This window comes from Brienomyrus brachyistius, chromosome 11 (genome assembly GCF_023856365.1).
Source record: "Brienomyrus brachyistius isolate T26 chromosome 11, BBRACH_0.4, whole genome shotgun sequence".
Classification (NCBI taxonomy): domain Eukaryota; kingdom Metazoa; phylum Chordata; class Actinopteri; order Osteoglossiformes; family Mormyridae; genus Brienomyrus; species Brienomyrus brachyistius.
Window position 1 is genome coordinate 23,883,458 of NC_064543.1, and position 26,116 is coordinate 23,909,573.

General features: G+C 40.9%; 1 protein-coding gene and 1 non-coding gene across 6 annotated transcripts; both read right to left on the minus strand.

Annotated features, from left to right (window-relative positions):
- Positions 1-341: 341 nt before the first annotated feature.
- Positions 342-25,898, minus strand: LOC125704235 (cytoskeleton-associated protein 5-like). Of its 5 annotated transcripts, none has more exons than XM_048969628.1 (46): positions 25,747-25,898; positions 20,518-20,606; positions 19,799-19,992; positions 19,182-19,388; positions 18,834-19,005; positions 18,386-18,518; positions 17,594-17,697; positions 17,356-17,469; positions 17,173-17,277; positions 16,942-17,031; positions 15,541-15,705; positions 15,307-15,435; positions 14,206-14,352; positions 14,014-14,112; positions 13,822-13,932; positions 13,591-13,683; positions 13,311-13,496; positions 12,993-13,087; positions 12,848-12,905; positions 11,633-11,758; positions 11,264-11,400; positions 10,911-11,085; positions 10,589-10,702; positions 10,374-10,502; positions 10,038-10,232; positions 9,474-9,606; positions 9,168-9,268; positions 8,896-8,985; positions 8,581-8,706; positions 8,339-8,488; positions 7,899-8,102; positions 7,391-7,526; positions 7,081-7,274; positions 6,704-6,876; positions 6,540-6,563; positions 6,223-6,396; positions 3,700-3,820; positions 3,431-3,610; positions 2,732-2,919; positions 2,539-2,614; positions 2,263-2,451; positions 1,878-2,015; positions 1,718-1,801; positions 1,470-1,632; positions 1,179-1,321; positions 342-963 (listed from the first exon to the last, which is right to left on the minus strand). In XM_048969628.1, the coding sequence occupies exons 2-46, from the start codon at positions 20,572-20,574 to the stop codon at positions 730-732; spliced, it is 6,156 nt and encodes a 2,051-aa protein (XP_048825585.1). In that variant the 5' UTR covers positions 20,575-20,606; positions 25,747-25,898; the 3' UTR covers positions 342-729. The 5 variants fall into 5 exon arrangements, with proteins under 5 accessions (XP_048825585.1, XP_048825582.1, XP_048825587.1 ...); XM_048969625.1 differs by lacking the exon at positions 25,747-25,898 and adding an exon at positions 24,580-24,691; XM_048969630.1 differs by lacking the exons at positions 8,896-8,985; positions 25,747-25,898 and adding an exon at positions 24,580-24,691.
- On the minus strand, positions 3,053-3,161 carry LOC125704327 (small nucleolar RNA SNORD67). Its single transcript, XR_007381093.1, has one exon. It is a non-coding gene; the product is annotated as a small nucleolar RNA SNORD67 (small nucleolar RNA).
- Positions 25,899-26,116: the final 218 nt, after the last annotated feature.

Sequence of the window (26,116 nt, forward strand, 5' to 3'; positions counted from 1 at the left end):
TGCAAAGTGTGCATACTACACACTGGTGAAGCATTTCAGTGCATTCCCCCTTAAATGGGGTAAATGGGACAAAGCCAGTATTACACTAGAATTAAGTGGCAGCACAAATGAAAAACTACCACAAATCTGCAAAATCATGTATATGTACAATCATCCCACAAAAGCACACAAAGAACATTGTGTTTAAGAAAAAAAGATGACTTACCTTTATTGCCATTTTACTGAAGATTATACACAACTATAAGGAACAATTTAAAACTACTTCAAATTTGAAATAAATAAAAATTTAAGATTCTACAGTTCACAAGAGGTAATGGGACTTAAGTAAACAAATGTTTAAATAAGTTGCTTTTAGTAATGCAAACTTTATTTACAAAACATTTACTTCATGCCATGCACGATGATTCTGGAACAGAATCATTGCTTTCAAGTTAATAAGAACGTCATAAAAGGAAAGCGAACAAACAGTACAGAAGAGTACTAAATGATCAAAGAAAGACATTATATGACTAGTACTAAAACCGAAAGTGGACATGTTACAGTATACATACAGAATTCTGCACAGAGAACTGTACACTAAAATCCTAGAATGACAAATGTTTTAGTGGTTAAGAGGCCTAGAATATATACAAATAATTGTGCCACGATACTTAACAAATAATCCACATATTATACAATGAAGTTTTATACATGGGTGGAAGGGATGGGATAAATAGCGACTAAGCAGGTCTACTGGCGGTTGCTCTTTATCCTCTCCAGCCTCTTCTTGAGGTCGTCGAGATTGGTGGCAGGGGTGGAGGAGCGTGAGGGGCTGTGCGAGTGCGACTGCTCCTGGTGGTACTGCTCGCGTGACTCCTTAAGGTGGGACAGCTTGCTATGCAGCATGTCTGTGGAGGAAGCCACCGATGGCTTGGACAGCAAGGATGTTAGCGGGGGCCTGTCGTCCTCCTCCTGCTGCTGTTGCTGAAGGGGCAAGGGAGGGGTCGGTTTAACCTCATCACAGGGGTGTGATGTGCATAACCAAAGCTGGACTAAAAAAATAAATCAGGTTTTATGGTATTCATTTTGCTTTGGGCCTTTCAAATCATATTATCAGTCATATCAGTAATGACTGCAGCAGTAATGAAGTTAAACACTCAAAAGTAGAACCTATTTAAGCATTATAAATGGCACAATACCTTTGTGTTGTTCTCCAGTCCATGGCGTTGCCTTAATATTTTCAACCTCTCGTAGTACACAGCAGGCTTTAGCTCCTCCCCATTGCTATTGAGGGACACGGAGCTGGAATCCGACACGTTATCCGTGCCACGTGGGGGAATAACTAGGCGTTGCAGGAGGAGAGAAAGCAGTCAGTGTAATTACTACAGTCCTTTTCTGAAGCAAGATACAGTTACAGAGTAAAAGCAATACATAAATACAAAAACTCCTATAACAAGAGAGTGGCAATGCTTGGGGACAAGGGTCAGTACCAGGGTTTGAAGTCTGGCTTCTGGACTTGCCCTCGCGCTCAGATTCAATTATACGCAGGCCTCGCTCCACATAGCTCTGGAAAAACTGGGACGTGTTCCGGAGGAAAGGTTCAAGGTCTGCATCAGAGTACCTCTGCTTGTACTCATAAAGTTCAGTGAGCCCCTGTTAAAAAAGAAAAGGGGACATTTACCACTGATTGCCTCAAACCTGCCTGTACTGCACAGATGCTACAGAAAACACACATTACCTCCTTGGTGTTTTCCTTGGACCCAATCTTTTTGAAGATCTCAGACAGGATATCACTCACTTTCGCTTTAGACATCTTCTCATCCTAAACGTAAAGAAATTTTAGACTCTCCCTGAAGACAACTGGAAATCATAAGAGTTTAGGGCTGCACTGAACATACCGGCCGGATGGTTCCTTTCTCAGTTCCTCTATCGGACTTGAAGCCAGAGAGGCTGCTTGAGTGCTTCACCACTCGCCTCAGGTGCGACTCCAGCTCAGACTCATTCTTATTCTCAATCATGGACAAATGATCCAGGATCTGATTAAGCACAAATATATAAATATCCAAAGATGCAAAATCTTGTGCAAATCACAAACACCCAAATCACGAGGAGCGGCAGCTTCTTTCAAATGTTCTATGAAGTTATTTCCAGATACTATTCAACCAACTTCCCTATTCCATAAAAAAGCAATAAGTCATATGCAGGAAATCTGTCCTAATAACCCACCGACATGAAAATGTGTGATCAACAGCCCACTAAAGAAAGGGGAGAGAGATAAAGTACCTTGGCACCAGTAAGCCGACAGAGCGTGTGCAGCAATGTTTTGAGGGTCCTGTGAGGTACGTCGCTCTTTAACTGCTTAAGCTTTTCCTTGGGGAACACCTTCATGAAGTTATGGACATCCAGCAGGATCCGATCCAAGTTGATGCTGCCAATGGTCTCTGGGAGGAACCGTATCATTCTCCACAAACACTGGGGAAATGTATATGGTGATAAGGAGATTCTAATGCAATGCAAATTGTTGAGATGTACAAACAGTTCATAAAAGCTGAAGCATACCTTCATGACCAGTTCAGAGAACTTTGGAGAGCCGGCTGCAGAAATAAGACTGTCTTGCAACAGCACAAGGAGAGCACTAGAAAAATCGATAGGAATTAGGTCAACTTTTAAATAAATAAATACATACATACATACATACAAAACAAGCAAGTACCTGAAATTAGCTTGATAGTCTGAAGGAAGAAACACAAACCTCAAAATATTAGTCTGGTCAGACTTCTCGAGAACCCGGACTACTAGCAGGTTCACAGAGCGGATGAGTTGCTGGCCATCCTCAATGTCCTCTACCCGGGCATCCAGCATCAGTGTGATAAGTCCATGCATCAGATCCTTCAGCACGCCCATAGAGGCCTCTCGTGCCAAGCTCTCCATAGAGAACAGCTGAAAGGGTGCACAGAGCACACTTCATATTCCCTGCTGCTGAATATTAATTTTAAACTGTCACTCAGAAAACCCAAGACCAACATATGGGAAGGCAAGAAATGCATCAATGGCCCTAGCCTGGCTCAGCACTGCTGGTCAGATGGCCCCTGTGCACTCAAGCTTGTCGTCAGGAGTCCGAGTGGAGCGGTCTGCCACTGCAGAACCACCCCACTGGTAGGTGCAACTCATCACTCCAGACAGTGACAGCCAGGAAGGAGCCAGGCATGCATGCTTTTCACCAAAAACAGCATGAAGGGTCTGACCCCAAGACTAAGTGACAATGCTGCACAATTACTCAACATGAGCAGATTACACAGTTGGATTATATATTATAGGCTATTCTGGATGAGATGCCAGGGAGGAAATGGTGCAAACTGAGTGCAGATTTCAGATCACACTGACTCATGAAGGCAGTGAAGGTAATATACAGTCATTCCTAAGAGGAAAGAAGCAAGAAGACTGGACTAACTGAGAGCATGTTGCCTATTATGCAGCTGTACAGCTTGAAGATTTCCTTCTTGTCTAGCCGGTCATCAGCCATGTGTGTATTGTAGATGAGTCGTAGCTGCATAAAGGTTGCAATCAGGAACTGATCAATGTGGCCTGACATGGCCTCTGCTTTGTCTTTTTGCCGCAGCACTTCATCAATCTGGATTTTGAGTAGAGAAGAGGGACAAAAATCAAACAAAACCGAACGGAGACAACAGAATAGAAGCTCAAAACCAGGCAAAGGCATACCTGTGCAAGAGCCTGGATGCTAGTATTTATGTCCCCACTAGCCACTTGTGAGATGACAAAGTTGATGGTAGAAGCAGTGCTATTACGCAGGTCATCAAAGTGAGGAGACACCGCACGAATCCTGCAGACAAACACACAGCATTTAGACAGACTGATTATTTACTCAAACCTGGCATTTTATACCATAGCGCTGTTGAATTCTCAAATCTGATTGTTAGAAGGGTGTGGATTTTCTATAACCACACATAGCACCAGCCAGGCAAAAATCACAGATATAAACCAGTAACAAAAAAAAAAAAAAAAATTTTATGCATAACAATTAAAATAAATAGAAAACTACAGAGACCTGTGGTCAGTGATTTGATACCAAATTCATGATGTATTGGATTTGCAGTACAGTCAGTCATTCTTTAAGGCCAGTTCTTACTTTCCCAAATACATGCATATGATGCAAGAATGCGGTTCATCTGTGGTCAAACGATTGCAGCACCAAGACTTTATGGCTCTTTAGCCACCAACCATGCTGGTTACGAATCTTGAGCAACACTTCTTTAATATTAGGCATTATATATGTTTATGAAGAAACAATGTGAAAATTCATGGTGCATCGGTTAAAGTTAATGGATGGCAATTTTGGTATATTATCAATATTCAAAATCATTTCAGTATAACACTGGTGCTGCTAATCGAGATGACTACACTGGGCAACCAGCCATTTCTGAAGTGGAGAACGAGGGTTTTAGTCTGCTCATTCACTACTTGAGGCCTAAAAGTACCAGCCGACGAAATGTTTGTATTTCAGTATTAAATCTAGTCTGTAGGTAGATCTTTTGTCTTCCGCATCACACAAAAGCCATTTAGCTAATCTAAGCCAGCCAGCGTGGGAAGTTTATCATTCTAAATAAAAGGAAAATGAGACTTTTTCCCCCAACTTGAGTATTTTACTGGATTACTTTTCTAAATCTGGTGTGGTATATGTACTTTTACTTGAGTTTGCAAACTGAGTACTTTACCCAGCAGTTTAGAACATATGCACATTATGCAGGCTTGACCCCAGAAGGATGAATGGCTCCTTTCAAAAACGCATTTACGGTCCTGTGTAACCTGCCTAAATGGAATTGACCACAAGTCCAGTTTCAATAAAAAACAAATAAACTCTGGTTTTACCCAAAACACAGCTGAATACTAAGAGGTACATAAAAGTTAAAACAATGGATATGTATGTACGCATCTGCATGCACATGACCCAAAAACATCATGACCACTTATGACCTAAATTGCTCTGAACGGCTGAGACATCAGTTCAGAAAGACCTCCAAAGTTGCTTGATACCAAGAAGTCAGCAGCAGATCCTTTAAATCCCTGAAATTGCAAGGTTGAGACATGCTGTTCCAGCACATCTCAAATATGCTCAATAGGATTCAGACCTGGGGAATTTGGTGGTCAGGGCACCCTGAACTCTGCATCATGTTCACAAACCATTTCTGAACAGTTTGTACCGCGTGGCAGGGTGCATTATCCTGTTTACAGATGCCACCAGCTATCGGGAATATGTGTCATCATGAATATAAATGGTCTGCGATGATGTCGTGCCCAGAGTCATGCATCAAAATACCCTCCACAGGAATGCCCAGACCCAGGGTTTCCCAGCAGAACACTGCTCAGATCATCACACTCACTCCACCAGCTTATCTTCTTCCTACAGTGTGTCCTGGTGCCATCCATTACCAGTGCAAATGTACCCGCGTGTCCACATGATGTAAAAAGAAGTCGCGCGGAGTCCGGAGCCTATCCTGGAAGCAATGGGCACGAGGCAGGGAACAACCCAGGATGGGGGGCCAGCCCATCGCAGGGTGCACAGACACACCATTCACTCACATATGCACACCTACGGGCAATTTAGCAACTCCAATTAGCCTCAGCATGTCTTTGGACTGTGGGGGGAAACCGGAGTACCCGGAGGAAACCCCACGACGACATGGGGAGAACATGCAAACTCCACACACGTAACCCAGGCGGAGACTCGAACCCGGGTCCCAGAGGTGTGAGGCAACAGTGCTAACCACTGCACCATGTCGCCCCGGGTGTGGGTTGTATGTAAACAAAATGTTTAATTGCTGGCAGAAGAAAGCTCTACTAATACTCGCATGAAAAGTTTGTAAAGGTGAAAATGTAAGACAAATATGCAGTAATCGTGGTACAAGTAGGTTAATGCACTGCAAGCCATGCATGACATTTATATGCAGTCTGCTTCACATTGGGCAGTTCTTTGCTCCTGCAACTGTTTAAAAATGCATAACACACAGTGAGTCATGCATGTACCCATATTTCCTACCAAGTCAACTTATTCAGTTAAGAAGAGGTTAAAAGATAAAATAAATCAGCTTGCTTATTCTTCACAGCAGTGGCTTGCCTAAACTATTTCCTGTCACTTAACACCACAAGAAGTAATAGTATGAAAAGGCAGAGCAACCGCAGAAGCAGAGACACTGAGCGCCCAAAGGAGAGACTGGAAGTACTCACTTGGGCTCTGGGATCATGACAGGCTCAAGCAGCTCATCCAACTTATGCTGCACTAGGTCAGGCAGCTCGCTCACTCTGGTGTGGTCATTCTCAATCATGTCCAGGTCCAGCTGGAACTCTTTTGTGATGGCAGGGGAGGACTGTTCAGCGAGAGCGTTCTGGGCACGTGCCTGACTGTGAGGAAAGCGTGAGCCTGTTACATGTCAGTGCACGGTTACGGAATCCCACAGCACTTTTCTGCCAAAAATCCCCCTTTACTCATTAAATAAATTGCTTAAGGCTTCCCATGGGAGGGGGGTGCTACATTAAATACTTACATCCTGTAAGTGCGATACATAATTCTGTCCACGGAAAGCAGAGAAAGGGCCAGAAGAGAGATTTCACGCATCAGAAGAGAGAGCAGGTGAAAAGCTAGAAAAGGAGCAGTACGACTCTAGCTGAGCCCCTTGGCTTCTGTTCAGGAGAGCACGGCATTACATACTTCAGTTTGTTGGGTGCTTCATCTGGGGCTGGCTTTCGCGTCATGCTGGCATTAGGATTCCCTGGCGGTGCCCTCTGGACCCTCTCTTCCGGTTGGCGAGCAGGAGCAGCTGGAGTCTTCTTGGCAGAGCGCTTGATCCTCTCCTCCAACATGCTCATGTCCTTCTCTGAAAGCTGTTAACAGAACTTCATTTCAAAAACTGAAATGAATTGCTGACCTTTTATTCAGAGAAGGAAGATCATAAATGTATAAATTGGTACATCATCTCACACTGGAATATTCCATTTTTTTGTGGAAAACAGCAGTTACTTACATGGGAATATTTGCAAACCAAGAAAACACCATGCTGTCAAGGATGAACATTCAGAAGCACTTACATTGCCAATTAGTTTGAAGACCTGGTCCCCACAGACATTGTATACCGTTACAACGGTGTTGAGAGCTGCATTGCGCACCGACGTGTCCCTGTCCCCAATATGAACTGCTATTTCTTTGAGGGATTTTGCAGGTGTAGGCTGGCAAACATTCATTCCATAAGATTCGATCAGGCAGCCGAGTTCTTCTAAACATTCTGGGGGGGGAGACGTACAAAAGCAACATAAATCAAGCAAAAACCCAAGCTAAAGAGGGAAGCGACACCCACCAAAAAAAATAAAATAAAATAAAAAATTACCATATGGCCCTCACCTGCTCTCTGTTTTGAGTTCTTCGACTTAGTCCCATCCATGAGGAATGTAAAGACTTTACTGGCAGGGTAAACCTTGCACAACATCGTGAGAATGGCACGTACGTCTTTGCGGACAACGTCTTTTGATTCGCCGACCTACGGGGATCGACATGCTCAGCAAAAGGTATTTTAGACATTCAGAAATATTTCATTCAAGCAATGTGCATTTTGTCATGTGTACACCGTTTTTAAATCAGGTTCACTTTTGTTAATAGTATTCGACTGGAAAAGTCCCCTCAAATTTCAGGAGGAAATTGCTTTCATAATGTTTACAGTAGATTTTTACCTTGGAGGCTAGATAGTTTTTTTTTGGAATGCACAGAAAATATTTTGCATATAAATCACTCACTGGTCAAATGAATTGCAAGACTGGACAGACAGAGATGGATAGTACCACTATTGCTAGAGGCAATTTAACTCAATGTATTTTAAGGGTAATTATGGAGAGTGGTACGAGGGAAGACTCACTTTAACGATAAGGTAGGGGATAAAAGAGGACGCCTCAAACTCATTGAGATGGTAATTCTCCCGGCTAAGCATAGAAAACAGCAGTTTCAGGTACTCCAAGGCCTTCATCAGCACACTGGTGTTGGTGTCAAAGAAACGCAGAGTGAACCACTTCAGGATGAGGTCCAGGCAGCCGATGGTAGCATCCCGCTCTTCCTCCAAATGCTTCAAGAAAACAGATGAATTCTGCATTTTTGCACCATTTTACTAATTGCTATACTATGAATGGAACAAATGGCAGGTTTATTTCCAGCTCAATTATGAACTACTCAGGAAAAACAGATTTGTGTAACAGTGATACAACTATAACATTCCCGACTGTGCTTTTTGGGGACAGTCTTTAAATGGTAGCTACGAAACAGGCACATTAAAACCAAAACCTGCAATAAACTGCAACAAACCTCGATCATGGCGCCAATGGCTTTGACATGGCGCTGGAAGTCAAAGTGGAAGAGTTCGTCCTGTAGCCACTTTGCCACACAAGTAGACATCTGATTCTTTAGCTGCTCCACATATTCATCCCGGGGTGTCATAAAGTTCCATTTCAGGACCTGTGGGGTGCAAGAGTGGGGTGAAACACTGATAAAAATCAGCAAAAGAGCAGTAAACATACCGCCGAGCACCGAGAGAACACAAGGCTAACCTTCAGCCCCTTTTCCTCCTTTATCCTCTGCTCCTTTCCATTAGGTATGATGCTGAAGATAGGGCCAGATTTGTCATCTTCATCTTTAGCACTGGTCTTGGCTGGGGCTTTTTTCCCACCCAGAACCTGCAAATTGTTAAATGTGATTACATCTTCAGAAGTGGCAGTAAAGGCAAGAATATGCAGAAGAGGGTGACCAGGTGTGAAATCCAATTTCAGAATTTAATGTGCACTATCCACCTTTTAAAACCCATTGACCAACCTTCACCATCCAGGAAGTCTCACAGTGGGCTTTTAAATCTACAACAAAAGTACCTGTTTGCTTGATTTCCCCTTTGAAAGTCTGTTTGGTTTACTGAAACTATCGTCTTTATCCACGCTCCCATTCAACTCCTGGGAAGTGTTCTAACAACATAAACATATCAGCTTGTAAGCAGGCAGGGGGGGGAAAATGATTTTTTTTCCCCGTTCTTGCACAAAAGAAAGTGCATGCAAGGTCAAACTGTAAAGGTGGCATCCAAATCACAGCCACTGAATATTCCTCTCTACAATCAGCGCATGTCTCTTAACAGAAAGAGCAATCCAACCTTTCCTTTAGCAGCAGTTCCACCAGGCTTGGTCTTCTTGGTGTCAGATTTGGGTTCAAATACCCCAGAATCTTCACTGACAGACTGAGACTTAGATGGAGCTGAAAGCAGAACAGAAGACAGATTCACAGCATTCCATGTACCAATACAATCTAGTGCTAAAATACTGGCTTCCATTAATTCAAGGATTTTCCCCCCATGTTTACTTCATTTCACATTTGAATCTTAGGCTTGTATGTGAAAGACATTCTGATTGACTCAGCATTAATTATATTTTTCTCTTCAGCAATACTCAGGTCAACAAACCTGAGAGTGGCTTTGCAGCAGGAGGGCAGGCAGGAGTCTTCGAAGACGCAGCTTTGGCAGGGGCAGCTGGTTTGGCCGGCATGACAGCACGGGCCTTTTCCAGCATGCTGACTACCTGATCCTTGGAGGCTGGCTGAAGGACGGGGCAAAAACAAGAGGCCCCTCAGGAGTGGTTGGGTGGGGGGAAGGGCGCAATACTTCTGTATGCCATGTGGCTAATAAGTCACCCATGTTTGCATTTTGCTTTGATTTCACATTTGACATTCTTAACCAATCCGTTACAATATTCAGGATTGATAAGCCCAGCAGGTGTAAAGCATTTCCCCAATGTGAGCATTGGAAATTACAAGGTAGCCTACATACATTTCTTGCTTGAGTGCACTTCTCAGACACACCCACTTATACTCCTTGTCGAGACATTTCTCTTTGTCAGCACCAGAATGTTCTCAGATTTCTCATCAACCAGCTCACATCAGTGACTTCAGCAAAATAAGTAATTATTCTTGTAAACTATTACGACTAAATTCTGCCAGACACTCCCTGTTTCAGGGATGAGAAGCACACCTTGAGTTTCCCAGTTGCTTTGAGCATCTTCTCATAGCCCAAGTGCATCATGAAGGTGGGCAGGGCGTCCTGTGCCTTCTTGCGGACATCCCCATTGCGATCTTCCAGGCATGCATACAAGTTGGGCACACAGATCATCAGGTCTGAAGACACGGAGCGCAGGGTTGGAAGCTTCTCAGCCAGCCAAGCCAGGACCTGGAAAGTATTTCGGCAGTCATGCATAGTTCCAGTCTCTCAAAAACAGATGAGAAAATGAAAAGCCAGTACAGACAGATTCCAGTTTTACTCGCACCTTCAAAGAAAATGACTCGATACACTGAGCACAGCTTCACTCACCTCTTGTCGGAGGAAGGGGTTCTCTTTCTTGAGTTCCTCAGAGAGGTCTTCCCCTTCCAGCCACTCCTTCATGCCAGTCTGCTCCACCCAAGCATTCAGTGTGGTCAAGGCAGCAGCACGCACATTGCTCTGCAAAGCAGTGGAAGGAAATGCAGTGATGAGACCCCAGGCAAACTATGAAAGAAACACAAAGATTCAACTACCAAATGAGTCACCTTGCTATCCCCGAGCACTGTGATGACAGGAATCCCCAGGTTCTTCACGTGCTGCTTTAAGGCCGGGCCCATCGCCGTAGCAATCTGCTGTAGGATGGTTAGTGTCTGCAGGACCTGAATACAAACACGTTTCATTTAATCATTGTAAACTGTGTAAAATATGCAAGTAGAAAGGAACAGGGTTCAAGGCATTCCATATATAAGAATTATAATGCCTGTAATTAAAACACTGAATTCAATATAAATCATTAAATATTAGCTAATTAAAAGGTATTAATTTCCTAACTGATATTTAGCATTCAATGCTCTTTTGCATACACACCAAAATCTTATTGGAGTCATTCAGACGGCCCTTCAGCGCCATAGGAAGTTCGCCCACATTTGGTTGAATGAATTTGGCCTCAGAAATGACTGCAGCCAGTTCTTCCAGCCCTTCCTTTCGGGTTTTCCAGTTTTTGTCTCCAATTTTTGAAACCATTTCAGATGTTATCTTGTCACTGAAAAACAGAATCATAAAATTCCACTTAACCACATAAAACCATATACTAAACAATATGAGAAGCACGTGAAAATTAGGTAGCATGTTGTGCAAAAGGCATTTAACATTCTTAACCACGTCTTCTGCACCAACTAGTTATTATATCAGATATGTGAGAATTTGTGATCCACAGTAACCTGATATCAGTCCGGGGAAGGAGGTCCATGACATCCTGGCCTCCTTCGTCATCCTGCTCCTCAGCTTCCTCTCTGTCATCCTCGATTCCCTTCTTTGAGTTGCCCCTGAAGGGGGCTGGCGGTGACTGTCCCTGCATCTGTTACATCACAACCCCACATACACTGATAAACCATGCCGACAGCATGCTTCTGAACTGAGAGATTACAAATACAGATACAACTTACAAGAACAGGTTTCAAGATTAAAAAAGTTAACCCATCACATTATATTGAATAAGGAAATTGTAACCCTCCATTAACACTCATAACAGTCAGAGAGATTGACTGACAGCCTGTCCCCAGAGCGAGGATAGAAACACTAGTACATACCTTCTCAAATTCGGCATCAATTTGGGCTAACAAAGCTGGCTTTTCATCCTCAAAGAACATACGCAGAGGGGCGCCCATGTACAAGTACATGACTCCAAGCAGGGCAATTGCAGCTGTTCTCACAGCCTATGAAATGAGACGTCACTGAATAACTACCAGAAAGTCATTCAAAATGCATAACAAAAGGGAGTTAAAGCGGCTGGTGCATGATCACCAGTGAAATGCTGAACTAAACAGGAGATGCAGCAAGAGAAATGGACTTAATTTCAAGCTCACATCCATGACTTAAATCATACCACAGCACTGTGGAATTCTCCAATATGTTACTTCTAACTAATGTTACTTAACGGAAACTATAATAGCAAAGAAATTGCAACAGATGGAGGAATGTGACCTGTGGTCTATGATTAAATACCAAAATGATCTGGTGAAGTAATGCACTTGTAGTCCAGTCATACTTTACAGTCCTGTGTAACTTGCCTCAGACGACATGCAAATCCACTTTTAATAACTGATACACTGGTAAAGTCAGGTTTTCACCAAAATGCAGCTAAATACAAGGAGGAACTTAAATCAAAATTAAACACAAGGGTTGAATTTCTCTGCCCCTACAAGCACGCCTTTATAAACGTACAACACACTTCTTGGAGTGCATGATCTTGCTTATACCATGGTCACCAAGCACTCTGCTTACAAAATGTACATAAACACTGACCAATGTGCTCATCACTAGCTAACGACTAATGACTGGCTTATGGTCTTGGTAAACTTGAATGAAAGACGGTAACTTGGGTTGTATGTAGGCAAAATGTTTAATAGTAGGTTTGGGCGGTATCTAATATTTCACACTGTCCAGACACTGCACCATGATATATGGTATTGACAGCATTTTAGAGAGCAAAGCTGTTCCAGTATTTTAAAACCTTGATAAGATTTGCGAAGCGGGAGATGGTGTTCCTAAAATACAGGTTTTGCCAAAAGGACATTTGTTAGTAACAAATGCAAACATAAAAAATTATATCTTCAAGTACAAATGTGCAATACAATTGTGTGGGAGCATGGCATAAGTGGGGTAACGTGCTCTAAATCGTGCATTTTAAACACACAACATGCGTGGCCTGTCAAGCATTAACCCTTACATTATGGAATTGTTTTGTATAATGCAAGAGGAGGGAAACCCCCTAAATTTTCATTTAAAAAAAAAAAAATACTTACAGGATTGGTGGCAGCCAAAGCAGTCTTGACATTACTAATAAATGCTTTCACATTAATTCTAAAGAAAATGGAAAAAAATTAGAAGCTTAGATTGAAATCAGTACAGTTTCAGATTTTTATTACAAAATATATCACTTTAACTCACCCAGCAAATCCAAATTCTTTCATAGCATTTGCAAGCCAATTTAGTGCTTCTGCTTGGTTTTTAGGATTCTTTTGCGCAAAGGCCATTGACACAACCTAAAATAAAGCAAATCAGAAGTGAGCAGTACATTGGTAACAGTTTGGCTTGCCAAGATTATACGGTGGATCTCCAAAAGGCACAATATTCCCATCTGACCCATGGAGTCAGCAATGGGAAAACACAACCTCTCTTCTATTCTTTATGGTTCCTGCAAGTCAGTATCAAACAAAATTAACCGGAAGCTGTTTGGACAGTCCCCAGAGAACAGCGGCAGCTGACCTGTTCAGCAGTCCAGGGAAGAGAGCAGGCCTCCCCAATGGCAGTCAGGGCTTCCTTGGCTTTCCCCCCACACTTGATATCGCCCACCTTATCTACTAGTCCATCCAAGACTGTGAAGGCAGAAGTCTTTGAAAATGTGCCCTTCTGTGCGATAAGGCCCACAATGTGAAGCTTCATCTGCATCACCTAGACCAGCACCCAAAAAGAATTGGGAAACAGTAAGAATGGCATTTTAGAAACAAGTGTTAAAACACCAAGAGTTGGAGCAACCAAGCTATACCTGAAAGTTGGTCTCCTTCCAGCCTGGTTTCTTAGCCAGCATGCGGACAAGAGCCTGGCAAGGCATCTCGTTTTTGTCCATCTGTTCCACAGCCTAAACATTTCAAAATGCATGCGACATTTGTTAAAGACGTTCTTTCTAGGATGAAGGCACAACAGGTCAACTACGCTTCACAAATATATAACCAAGATATACTCTCTAACATTCCTGTATATTCATATGTAAAGCTACCTTTTGGAATTCCTCCATGCTGGCCAGCCGTTCCTTCCAGTTAGCACTGTCTAACAGCTGCATGCAAGAAGCCGGGAGTACAGCTGCAGACATCTCCTCACATACCTCGGCCTGAAAGAGACATGCAGGTTCATTACTATGAAACGGACAATGACAATACTTAAGGATCTCACAGTACCGGTGTACACTTACAGAGAGTTCCGCCTCTACCATGTCCTTACTTTCTACAGCCTTCTTCCCTTTACCATTCACGGCTGCTACAGGTTTCCCCTTCTTGGGTGGTCCAGCGGGCTAAACATGAATCAAACACATTTCACCAGAATACATCCAGACATATCTTGGGAAGCACTTGGAGATTTAGCTGTAGGGTTTACTGCCGTTTACCTTAGCTACAGAGGCCTTCTTTGGAGGTGCGGAAGGCTTTGCCGGAGCTTCTGGTGGGGGCTGTGCCTTTGGAGCTGGTTTCTCTTTCTCTGCACCACCTCCTTTCTTTCCACCTGCCAGCTCAATTTTGTCAGCACATTCTTTTATCTGTTAAAAAAAATTATTTCAAAAAATTACAGCCGTTACAAACCATGCTGGAAATAGCAGCTTACATTACAGATGAAGCCTGTACGATCTATTCATTAGTCTCCGAATACAAATGTTTACCAAGATTTGCACAGTGGGGCCAGATCACAATATTCTTAAAATGAAATGAACATTAATGGTGCCGCTGCATTGAATCGCAATTTGTTTCTTTTGACTGCGAGTTGATCATGTTAGCTGTATGCCCAGTGTAGGCAAATACACACGCAGACTATTTCTAATCTTTTTTTTTTTCCAGCTGCCGAGTACAGGATGAAAGATTAATTCTGCTTTCCAAACTGAAGGAAACACCTGGCTTGCAACCAACTGCAGATATTGATGTTGTGGCCTTGGGGTGACTGACTGAACCATGGGATTGAATTTCCCCCTTTACCAGGATAATTAACAAAATCAACTTTTGATTAATTAAACAGGTGAAGGACACAGAGAAATAGATGACTAGGTGACAATTTAAATACTTAATAATAATTTAAAAAAAAAAAAAGTCCCATAAAAACACCTATGCCAATTAAATAAAATTAAAATACTAAATCAAAGAGACAGCGAAGTCCAGCTTGTCCCACACTGCGTGCCGAACAGTAAGGGCAGCTGGAACCAATAAAACTCGTTCTTTTACAGAAACCACCCTGTTCTCCTTCGTGAAGCAGAACCTACATAATCCTTTCAGCCGGTGAATGGCTTTATAGGTCAGTCCAGCAGACCATAAATTCCATCTTAAAACTTCAACTGAAAAACGACAACACACAGAGTTTGGTTTTCGTTCACTGGTCATTTCACTTATGAAATGCCTGCCTCCGTAGAGCAGATTTTGGAGCATAACTCCATTCTAGAATGCTGGCTAGCACTGACCTTGTACACTACTACGTCACAGAAACTAAGCAAGGCAACATGACTCACCTTGTCAAGCTTTAGTTTATCCAGATCAGTCAGGAATGGATTAACTGCCTTCTCTCCCAGTACCTTCATTGCTGTGCCCAGAGCTTCAAATGCAGCATCTCTCACTTCTGGCGCAGAGTCATTCACTTGCTGTCAAGGTCAAATCAGTAAAAAAAAAAGTTAAGCTCTAAATCAACTGGAAATTCAATTGCTTTTAAAAAACAAAGCAGCTGATCTATTGTGTTGCAGACATACCTTCAGAAACGCTGCACAAAATGGTTTAAGGAGACTTTTTGGCAATGAGGAGGGGGTGCAATGGCAAAAGCTTCTTGCCAAGAACAGCGAAGCCTGCTGTTTAATGGAGGGATTCTTGTTGTCCATCACAGCCAGTATATCTTCACTGAGATTCTGAAGAGTTGTCTGCAGAAAAACAAGTAGAGCAGAATAACATTGAAAACTCAGTGAGAGTTAAGATTTGTGATATAAAAACCTGTATCCAAACATTTTATCTAGCAGAAAAGTCTGTCAAATAAGTTGCTAAGAATTGTGCCAACTGACAAAGCAGTGGCGAGAAATCACTTGCTTCTACTCAATATCAATGGAACCACAAAATATTTCCACAGTGGAAGACAAACGTCTTGTTGCCAGTTCTCTTTTCTCCTTCTCATTCATTTTTGTACAATCATTTAAGGATTCCCCTTAAAAAAATCCAGAATATAAAAAATGACTTAAATGGACTGCAAACTGAAATCTAATTTTAACACATAAACCAAACAAAAAAAAAAACCCTTTAGGGTGTTACGACGTAAAACACCAACAATATGGTTTGTTCCCGAGCTTTTTCCTGCCTCGCTGCTCATTATAGGGGACGGCATTGACATTGCTGGTGCGTGACTGCTGGTGCCTGTACTCAATAAATTCTGTAATCCAGTGGAACAAAGTTCACAGTTCATAGCAATGTCCAGCTTTACCTGTGGCAGAGTTTACAATATAAAGAACCACACTGTTGCATGTTGAGCTAACTTGCCAAAGTACTGCCACACCACCAATGTCTTTTTAGCTATTTTATAAACAATATTTCCTTTTTAAAAAGTGTTACGCCGTCGCTTTCTTCAACTTTCCTCTGGGAGTGCTCATCTCTTCCATGACATGTACTAAGAATGTGCGACAGACACTGAAAAACCAATTATTTTAACTGGAATGTTTTACTTTAGGAATCAAGTCTAGCATTAAAATATGAATCATATTAGAATCACTGAATTTGCACCCCACCACCCCGGCAAAGTTAATCGTCATACTGATTTTGATATGAATTGGTATTAGATCAAAAAGAAAATCAGTAATGATCACCCATCCCCCACATGCATTATCAAAACAGTAGCATGTGGTATGTTCAACTAACTCAACTGAGTCTGCTGTGTTTCTTGGATATAGGGTGGTTCTATGTTCTTAAGTCTAATAAGACTGGTTGAAATTGCATTCATTTCTGTGATGACAGGTTGATGTGCACTGTGAAGCAATCTTCCTTATTGACAGTTTATCAAAGTTTCTAATTTTCTTATGGTTTAAGTTTTATGGGACAATGAGTATAATCATTGACGGTGGCATGACTAGGGCTGGGCAATAAGTCAGAATTAAAGATTTTTTTAAGCTTACCGTTAGGAAGACTGCATCGATAGCCTCTTGTAAGGCCTGAACCACTTGTGGCTTTTTCTCTTTAAACTTTTCCAAAATAGTTGGCACCACCTACCGAAAAAGGAAAATAGGATTCAAATTGGGCACTACCTTAAATTAAGAAAAAAAAAAAAAAAAAAACACACACTTACACACACGACAAATCACCACACTAACGTGAGGGAGGGTGGAGGACATATCTGAGATACTTACATGGCCTGCATATGTCCCAAACTTCTTTCTAAGACCAGCAGCCAGTCCCGCCAGGCATTTAGCCGCTAATGTCACCAGCATCACATTAGCATCCTTGCCAATAACCTAGACAGCAGTTTGAGAATATGAACACGTGCCACTAACTGAAGAACAGGCTTAGCATTAACACAGCTGAGACTTTACCTTTTTAAGTGCTCTGACCAGGTCCCCATAATCCCCATTTTCTAATTTAGGATTTTTTGCCAAGGCTTCCACAGCTTCCAAAGCTTCTTTCCGCTCTTGCCATTTCTTCGCCTCCTAAAATACAAAAGTAGGTATTTTAAGAAGCAGGCATTTCAGAGTCATTATTACTGATGTTTTCAACTACAATATGGAAATACATGCCTGGAGTTTCAGTCCAATAAATTAAATTACCACTTACAATTTTCTCATAGAAATCCTTGGGAAGTTTAGAAAGAACTTCCACAGCTTCCAGAAGCTCATACGGGTCTACCTGAGGGGCACAGCCTTCATCATCATCATCACCTGGAAGAGGCAAACATCAAGCACAGATCATGTTTCAAAAATTTCAACTTTGAATCTGATTTACTGACCACAAATCAATCTTAGCTGGACAACAGCTGTAACCTTCAAGATCTATCCTACTTCTTTATATACACATGACGTGCACTGCAGACAGTGTAATTACAGATTGTGCTGGCCGATGATAATTGTCACAGTATATTGTTTCAGAGTTATCGCAAGAATAATACAGCACCAGATTTACTGTAGAAATTTATTTTAATTAGGGGTGGGCCATGTCACCCACCCTAAATAAGATACAATTACACTTTTTAAACTGCAAGCTTGGCACATAGAGGTCTAATGGAAATCACCTTTTCATGTTACAGTTCACTGAAAAATGACTATGCAAGTCACCCTTGCACAGGAATGGAAAAATTGGCACATTCTAACATACTAATCTATGAGCACTATGGTCATTTTTCCTGCATTATACCGAGACAGCACTGTATTCCAACCAGTACCTGCAGAATAATTGCATTCCATAATCGTCTTCACATAATGCACTTCCTTAACTCAATACCACAGTTAAAGACAGCAGAAACACAGCAATGTCTATACAAAACAAGCAGTGCATATCAGAAAAATGTATTGATATCTGAATGCATAAATTAAGAAACTGAAAAGGAGGCAGCTGTAGGAAAATGCATACCATCAACATCATCTCCACCAGCTGCCTGCTGCATTTCAAACTTTGCTTTCAGATCTTGCTGTGAGCGCAGGAAACGAGTCTGTTTGGGAGCCGTTGCTGGCAGCTTCACCCACTCCTCCTCCAACTCCTTCAACTAGGATGCGCACACACACACTTGAGAATTCCCAAGGATTTACAGCAATGTTACATACACAAAGCAAATGGAAATTTACATAAAGATTACATAATAAAATAACGCATACCCTTAACATAAGTGATTGCTAATATTAAACACTTTACCCAATTCTTAATCTAACTAGTCTACTCAAATTTACATAGGCCTAAGGCCATTACATATACATACAATGTACTTACCTCAGACATTAAACTACTCTTGAAGCACCACAATGACGCAAAACATCTTCATACACCTTTTATTGCTATAATTATCCTTTTACTAGCATCTTACCTGAACAGAATTGATGTTCTGAAGGGGTGGTCGAATAGCATCGCGAATCCACTTATATGTCTCCACTGCTAGCAATTTGGCCTCATCACGAATAGCCTTTTCTCGAGACTCAAACAATTTTGGCAATATCTTCACAATTGGCTTGAGTGTAACAATCTTGGAACCAAATTCACTGCAAAAATGTATATATAGCTTTAAAACAAAATCAGAGCAGCTAGAAGAAACAGGATTTATCCAAGACAATTACCCATTATTCCCAACCTTATTAAGCCAAAGCAGCCCCCATACATATACAAAAAAGGGGACGTCACATCAAACTCCAATTGAAATGTCAAGGCATAAACATACCAAAGTGCTTTCCGTATGGTTTCAATGCATGCTACAACAATCTTGGGGTTTTTATTATCCAGCCCTTTGACCAACTCCTCCTGGACCATATCTGCCTTCTCTATCTCTATGTACATTAGGCAGATATCCATTCCCAGCTCTTTGGCTCGAGCCTTTGGCTGATTGAACACTTTACTGACCACTCCAGAGACCACATCACCAGTTGTCCTGAAAAGTAGATTTAGTACATCAGTGAATATAGGCTTGCCATCGAAGGATGAACCATTGCTTTGTCTACATCCTCTAAGTAGTTCACATTTTTCAAAGTTGCCATTGATAACTTTAACTGCCTTAGCAGTGGATAGTCACAAAATCTTAAACAAATATCAACACTTATACCAAATCAAAATAAAGCAGCGGAGATCAACACTTAAAATTTATGTCAAATGGGCAGAAACTACCTTTGACCTCAAGTCAAGGTACCATATTTTCTATGGTACCTTGATGTCAGTTAAAAGCAGTCTGATCAGTATTAGTATTAAGTAATATAAACGGCCTTTAGATTTCCACTTCATCAGCAGTGTAGCCCTGGACAAGGACTAGCAACACAAACGTTTGAGACACTAGGTGTAACTCACTTTCCAGCAACATGAGCATTTTCAACATAAGCGACTGCAGCTTCCAGGCCCTTCAATTGTGCCACAGCATTTGAGTCTGTCACAAACTTCTTTATCAGTCCAAGATATTTGCTCCATTCAGGACTCTTCTCATCCTCTATCCTCTGGAACAGCTTCAGGGCCTCCTCATACCCATTTAACCTGGCTTTCCATACCTAGGAGACAAGGACAGCTAAACAAATACCTTCTAAATCATTTTAGCGTCATCTTAGCAAATTGTGTGAAAGGAACTGTCATTTAACTGCAGCTGACCCATAAAATAGGATTTTCTCTTATTCAGGAAAGAAAGGAGTACCGTAAAATCTAGTTACATTAGTCAGGATAAAAGAGGAAAAATAAAATCTTTAAAATCTTTGGTTAGATTTGCTTGAATCAACAATTTTATAATGATTCTTGTAAGGTATTCTATTTGGAAGACACATCAAGCGCACCATGATAATACTCACAGCAGAACAACTGAGACCAGATGCTCTTAAACATGCCAAAGAGATAAGCCAGGAAAGTAAATCAAAGGTACCTATTCAAGGATATTGTGTTTAGCTTGCTTAAATGACTTTAGACATGCACACATTAGACTAGAGAGCACATGGAACATTAATATGGGTCGAAACATTTTTCCATGAAAATGATAAAAAAGTGGAAAGCAGGAACATTGCAGAACTGCTCAGAATAACATTTACCTTGTGCTCACATCTCTGATCAATGGGCAACTTCATCCATTCACTGTCATCCCCCATGGTGCCCGATGTCAATCCGACTAAATATTTAACTGAAACGAAAAAAAAAAAAAAAAAAAAAAAAAAAAAAAAAGATATTTTACCATACCTGACAACAGTTAACCATAACGCAATAACAGACCAAACATTACAATGTACAAAATATATATATAGTAAAATTCTAACACACTGCTTCCTAACAGGATTCTCTCTGATGAGCTAGGAAACATAACTGCTGAAAAGTGACGTTTGCCTGATTGTTTATGGAGAGCTTCCATAATACCACATTATCAGGAAGAGAAAAGTTCCTTTATTGAGCATGTTACTCAACAGCAAAATAGACCTAATATGTGCACACACCAACATTTGCCTATTATAAGCCAAAGAAAAGCATTGTCTTTTTGCACAGAGTTTATGTCTAACATTTGTGTCACACATACAGTGGCAGAAATACAGTTTAATACCAAGACAAGCGTTGCCCAAGGTCTTGACGCAATTCCTAAACAAGAGTTCTATATGTCTATATTATCAATCTTGAAGACAAACAGAAAGACGAAACCCATTGCCAAATTCAAATGTTACAAGTACCTAACTAAACCCGATATGGAACCATCAAGGAGTGTACAGGTACAGAGTATATAAAAGTATTTCAAAGTTCTCTTTATTCTAATTATTCAACCACTTGAAACCACGTTTTTTGCCCCCTTTATGTGGGTTTGCTGCATCAAAAATATTGTGCTCTTTTGGGTTTTATAATAGATTGCCCATCTACACTTACTTTTACACCACACCAGGTACCGTACTTTCGGTACTTCCATAAAGTACCAAATGTACAGTACTTCTTTTGTGTCGGTTTTTCACTTGAGTAAAAACTGGTACTGGCACCAAATGACATCAGTGACCGCCCCTGACTAACATCACAAAGCACAGCGCTGAATTCAAACATGCCATTATGATCCTTCACTTTCCTGTAGTCCTGCTAAGTTTTTTGATTTTTAAAGCGACACTGTACAGTGTTGAGTATGCCCCATTTCTTCCAAGCGGCTTGCTATTACTTTTTTTCCCATCCAAATCTCGCTGGATCTGTTCATCCGACCATATGGCAATTAAAGCCTGCGTTTCCATGTTTGTCCCTCCTTTCATTTTTATATTTGTTTCTACTATTTTTTTATATAATTTCTTGCTGTTCGGTATGCGTTTCAAAAGATGGTGGTTGTATTTTGTGTTTCAACGGCAGGCTATTTGCATAATCAATCGACAGCAAATACGTTTGCAAGTCTCACCCCAAAGTACTGAAGTACCAAAGAAGCACCCCAGCTGGTTTGGCACTTTCAGTGCTGGTACTCGACCGGAATTCAATGGAAAAGCGAAAGTACTGAAAATACCATGCTTTGTGCGGTGGAACAGCACCCTTACAATGCCATGATTACCAGTGGTTACATTCACATCAAAATTATTTTGCTTTATAAAGATAAGATTTGGTAGCAGTCACCTTGCTTCAGAGAGTGACTTGCTCATCTTTTTACAAAGAACCTCATTATGGTACCAATTTGATTTTGCACTTTATCTTTACATATTGCCTATATAAGCATATACCCCGTTTATATAGAGAAGGCAAATCACTTCCGGGCTATCAAAGCTTAAACAGAATGCTGACACAGAATGCTTAGGCAGGTAACTCACTTGATGTTAAGCTGTTTTTTTTTTTATGTAATATTGCCTTACAGGTACTGTACATACTATGCACACCAATTTAAAATGGAACAGACAAAGCACTTACAGGTAATCAACGTTAAGAAGTACTTTTGTTTTTCTGTCCTTGATTTCATACAGTAGAAACAAAACGAGCCCTAGTTAGTCGGGCAGCCATTTTTCTTAATGGAGAGTTATGTGGAAAGGACAAAAGGTCAAATAGTGGTTACAACTGCATCCACATTAGAGGTACTGTAAGAATCACATCACTATTTACTTTTATTTGGCAGACAATGGCATCAAAAGTGACATACAAGTTAGGCAAACAGCACATAACATAGGTGCTGTCAAGGAACGGCTTAGGCATAAAGTGGAGCTACGCTGAACTTTCAATGAATACCCAATTACAATTGCACTACTTACTTCAATGACAGAGATACTCGGCACAGGATGCCTGCATGTACAAAGGCTGTTGAGGTACTACAACAAAAACTGACCATCGTGAAACAAAATTTCGACTTGCATAACATCTCAGAACTGTCTATATATCTTGCTTCTTTGTCAATTATCTGTCTCAGTGGATCATCTGGCTTGATGAACTAAAAACTCCATTGATCTTTGGGGAAATGGTTTGTATTAGCAAATGCCAGTCTGGACCAATCTACTGTAATTCGTAAACTTCGCAAAGATACCATCCATATAACAGATGGAAATACAATCTTTAATTGCCTCAAATGTCAACACTCCAAACAAGGAATGTGTACAAGCACATTGTCCACAACATCTTCCACATGTTCTGAACTAACCAAACAATTCTTAGGAACATGTATTATTTTATCCATTGTTTGTATTTGTTGCAAACTAAGTTCAGAAGTGTGCAGTTATTAACCAAACTGATGTGTTCATTTATACAGAAAAAGCTAATTTAAAAAGCATTTTTGGAATAACAAGTTAGATTCATTTACGAGTAAAGTATACAAATGTATCATTATAATGCTACAAACTGTTACTTCCAACTCAGTTTCCATCTAGTTGTGTCCCCTGCCTCTCACCTTCCTTCCTCCCAATAATGTGATAGATAAGGTAAAACCCTTATGGAAAACATGTTAGTTGTTTGGAAAGTCTTTACAGTGTGGGAGGAAGACGGTCAATGTACAGTATGCAAGATGTAAACAAAAAGTTGTTTGTGGAGGAAGTACCCCAGAAATGTTTGGTCTAATTTAATTTGAAACTTAGGAAGCCATTTTTATCTGAACTGGTTATTTAAAATATTTGCTTGCAGAAGCCCAAGTCCAAAAATTTGATGTCTGCTATTTAGCATTATTTAACCAAGAAATTGGGAAACGCAAGGATTCAAAATTATTCAAAAATCGGCAATCCGGGTCGGCCAAGGAAAACGCAATCGGTGCATCCCTTCTATCGGCTAATATTACTTCCACTAGATGAGATGCTATGGTTTAGAATTTCATATCGATCTAGACAAATGGCCCGAACTGCATTCAAGCATGTAGTCAGGCCTATTATGTGCGGTTGACATATGGTGGAAATGTAACAGTCATTCACATACCGCTCTGCGAGAGTTCTAAGGCAAACGTGCAATTAACACGTTTACCGATTTTCATCCACCTGCTCTCAAAGATCATGAAACATACAACCCAAATCGTACTGCACAACCATTTTATAAAAAGGAAAATTGACTGCTGATATAAACAGCGCTACTTCGGCTACCATGTCAAACACAGCATACATTGTAGGGAAAATGACTATAAATATTTAAAAGCAACCAAGCTGATGACACACACTTCCACTGTACGCAGATGTTTACAAAATGGGCTGCGCTTCGGGACCGCTAGCTGAGTAGCAAATTAGCTGCGTGACAGACAAATTCAAACACCAAGCTATAATTTTCATTCAAAATACCGAGCATAACTAATTATCTTGTGGTGTACTCAGAAGGTTGCACATCTACCCACTGGCTGATTTAGAGCCTCCTCTGGAAGCATCCGCTATAAACTCAGGCCCTGCAGTCGGACAAACGGAGTCAACATAAACACAATCGCCCAAAAATAGCAGCCAAACACATCAAGAATCGAACACAGAATCGGCATCCTAAATAAAATACAACACGACGACTTCAATGTTTAATCTGTAAGCATGTTTGCAACTTAACTGAAGGCATTGTTTGGCAGATGCCATTGCCACCTACTACCAGGCCCCGAAAACGCAGTACATTGAATATATCAGCAGAGGATTCAAGGCATTTACGAGCACGTCCAGCAATCTGCGCATTTAAATGCATGAAATGTTAACTTTAATGGCACGACATCAGGTTACCTGAGTTTCTTTTCGGATGACAGAGGGTATTTCAAGCCGAAAGACAATCATTAGCTACTCTTCTCTACTTTGAAACGCCTCCAAGGGCGGGGAGTCCGAGGGAGGGGCTCAAAGCGAGACAAAAGTAGCAGCTATGGGGAGTGAGGGAGCAGCTAGAACGAATGCGCATGCGTACACGACAGGGCCCTCGCGTGAGCTTAACCTAGGATCAGTGTTAAATGCTCAATAGAAAAAAATACAAAATAAAAAAAACGACCAATGATCTACAAACAGCAGCTCACATGTAAGAAAAACATTAAAACGCCTACATATTTAGTGAGCTTGGGATTATTTGCCAAAGAAATGATAAATTAGGTTTAAAAGCGGTTAATTTAACTTAGAAACTTACAGATACAATTTCGCATACATTATATATTTCCGTTCAGTTTATGAAAAAATAAATACATTTCATAAGACGACCGCGTCTTTAACAACCTGTAAAGAAACCATTCCCACTGTTTTTGTATATTACGCTACTGTAGTGTATTACTGGGCCTGACGTTTATGTATTGAGCCGGCAGAATCATTTGGTTACGGCCAGAATAAACTACAGGCCTAAACTAAGGCCCCCACTCTCATTAACGACAGCCTGCCATTTAAATTGAGGGGACTAACTACCATTTCATTCAGCTAGTATCGGACACATGACAAGGAAACAGATCAGTTTACTGACTCTAAAGCACAAATCACCCTTAAAGTATTACCGGTGCACATCATATCAACGGCCAATGGTTTAGTTTTTCCATTACTAACTAATTAGCCGTTAAATCAGAAATGCATGGAATGTATTACATGTAACCGAAACGAATATTTTTCTGCAATTCTAGACGACTAATTATGGCCTTTGGGCGAAATCTAAGGTAACACAACTTTACCTAGTTACGCATATGCGACTGAAGCCGCTGACAAACCACATTTGCATCTAGATCTGAACGGTAGTGAACACAAGTCATTACATTGTGATATACGTTTTTTACAAATATATATTCTTAGTACAACAACTAAGCCAGCTATCGGTATTAAAACCATCGACCTTCTATTTTAACATCGGTTTAAGATTGCATAGAATGGCTATCAAGGATCTTCTACAGCAGCTAACCAGTACGTGTCAAAATACAAATGCCTTACCTTAAACAACTCCACAACTTATAAAACGAGATATTTTTCCCAGTTCCTAAAAAAAGAAATATATATATAGTGCGCTTTCCTGTATATTCTCCAGTGCGTTATCCCACCTAAACCAATTTGACAATCCGTTTCGTTTGAAAATAGTAGGGTTCCAGTAAACCCGGCGCTGATTCGTTAGAACCACCATGCGTACTCAAATATTATTGGCTAATTTGAATCAACTCCGGAGCGGCAAAAGGGCCGCCCGCTTCTGCTTATAGGTTCTTCAACTTGTGTTATGGAGAGGTAATTCAAAATGTTTCTTCACGTATGACGTTGAATACTACACCTCTAATCATACTGGCAAGATGGCCATGAAAATGAAAAAAGT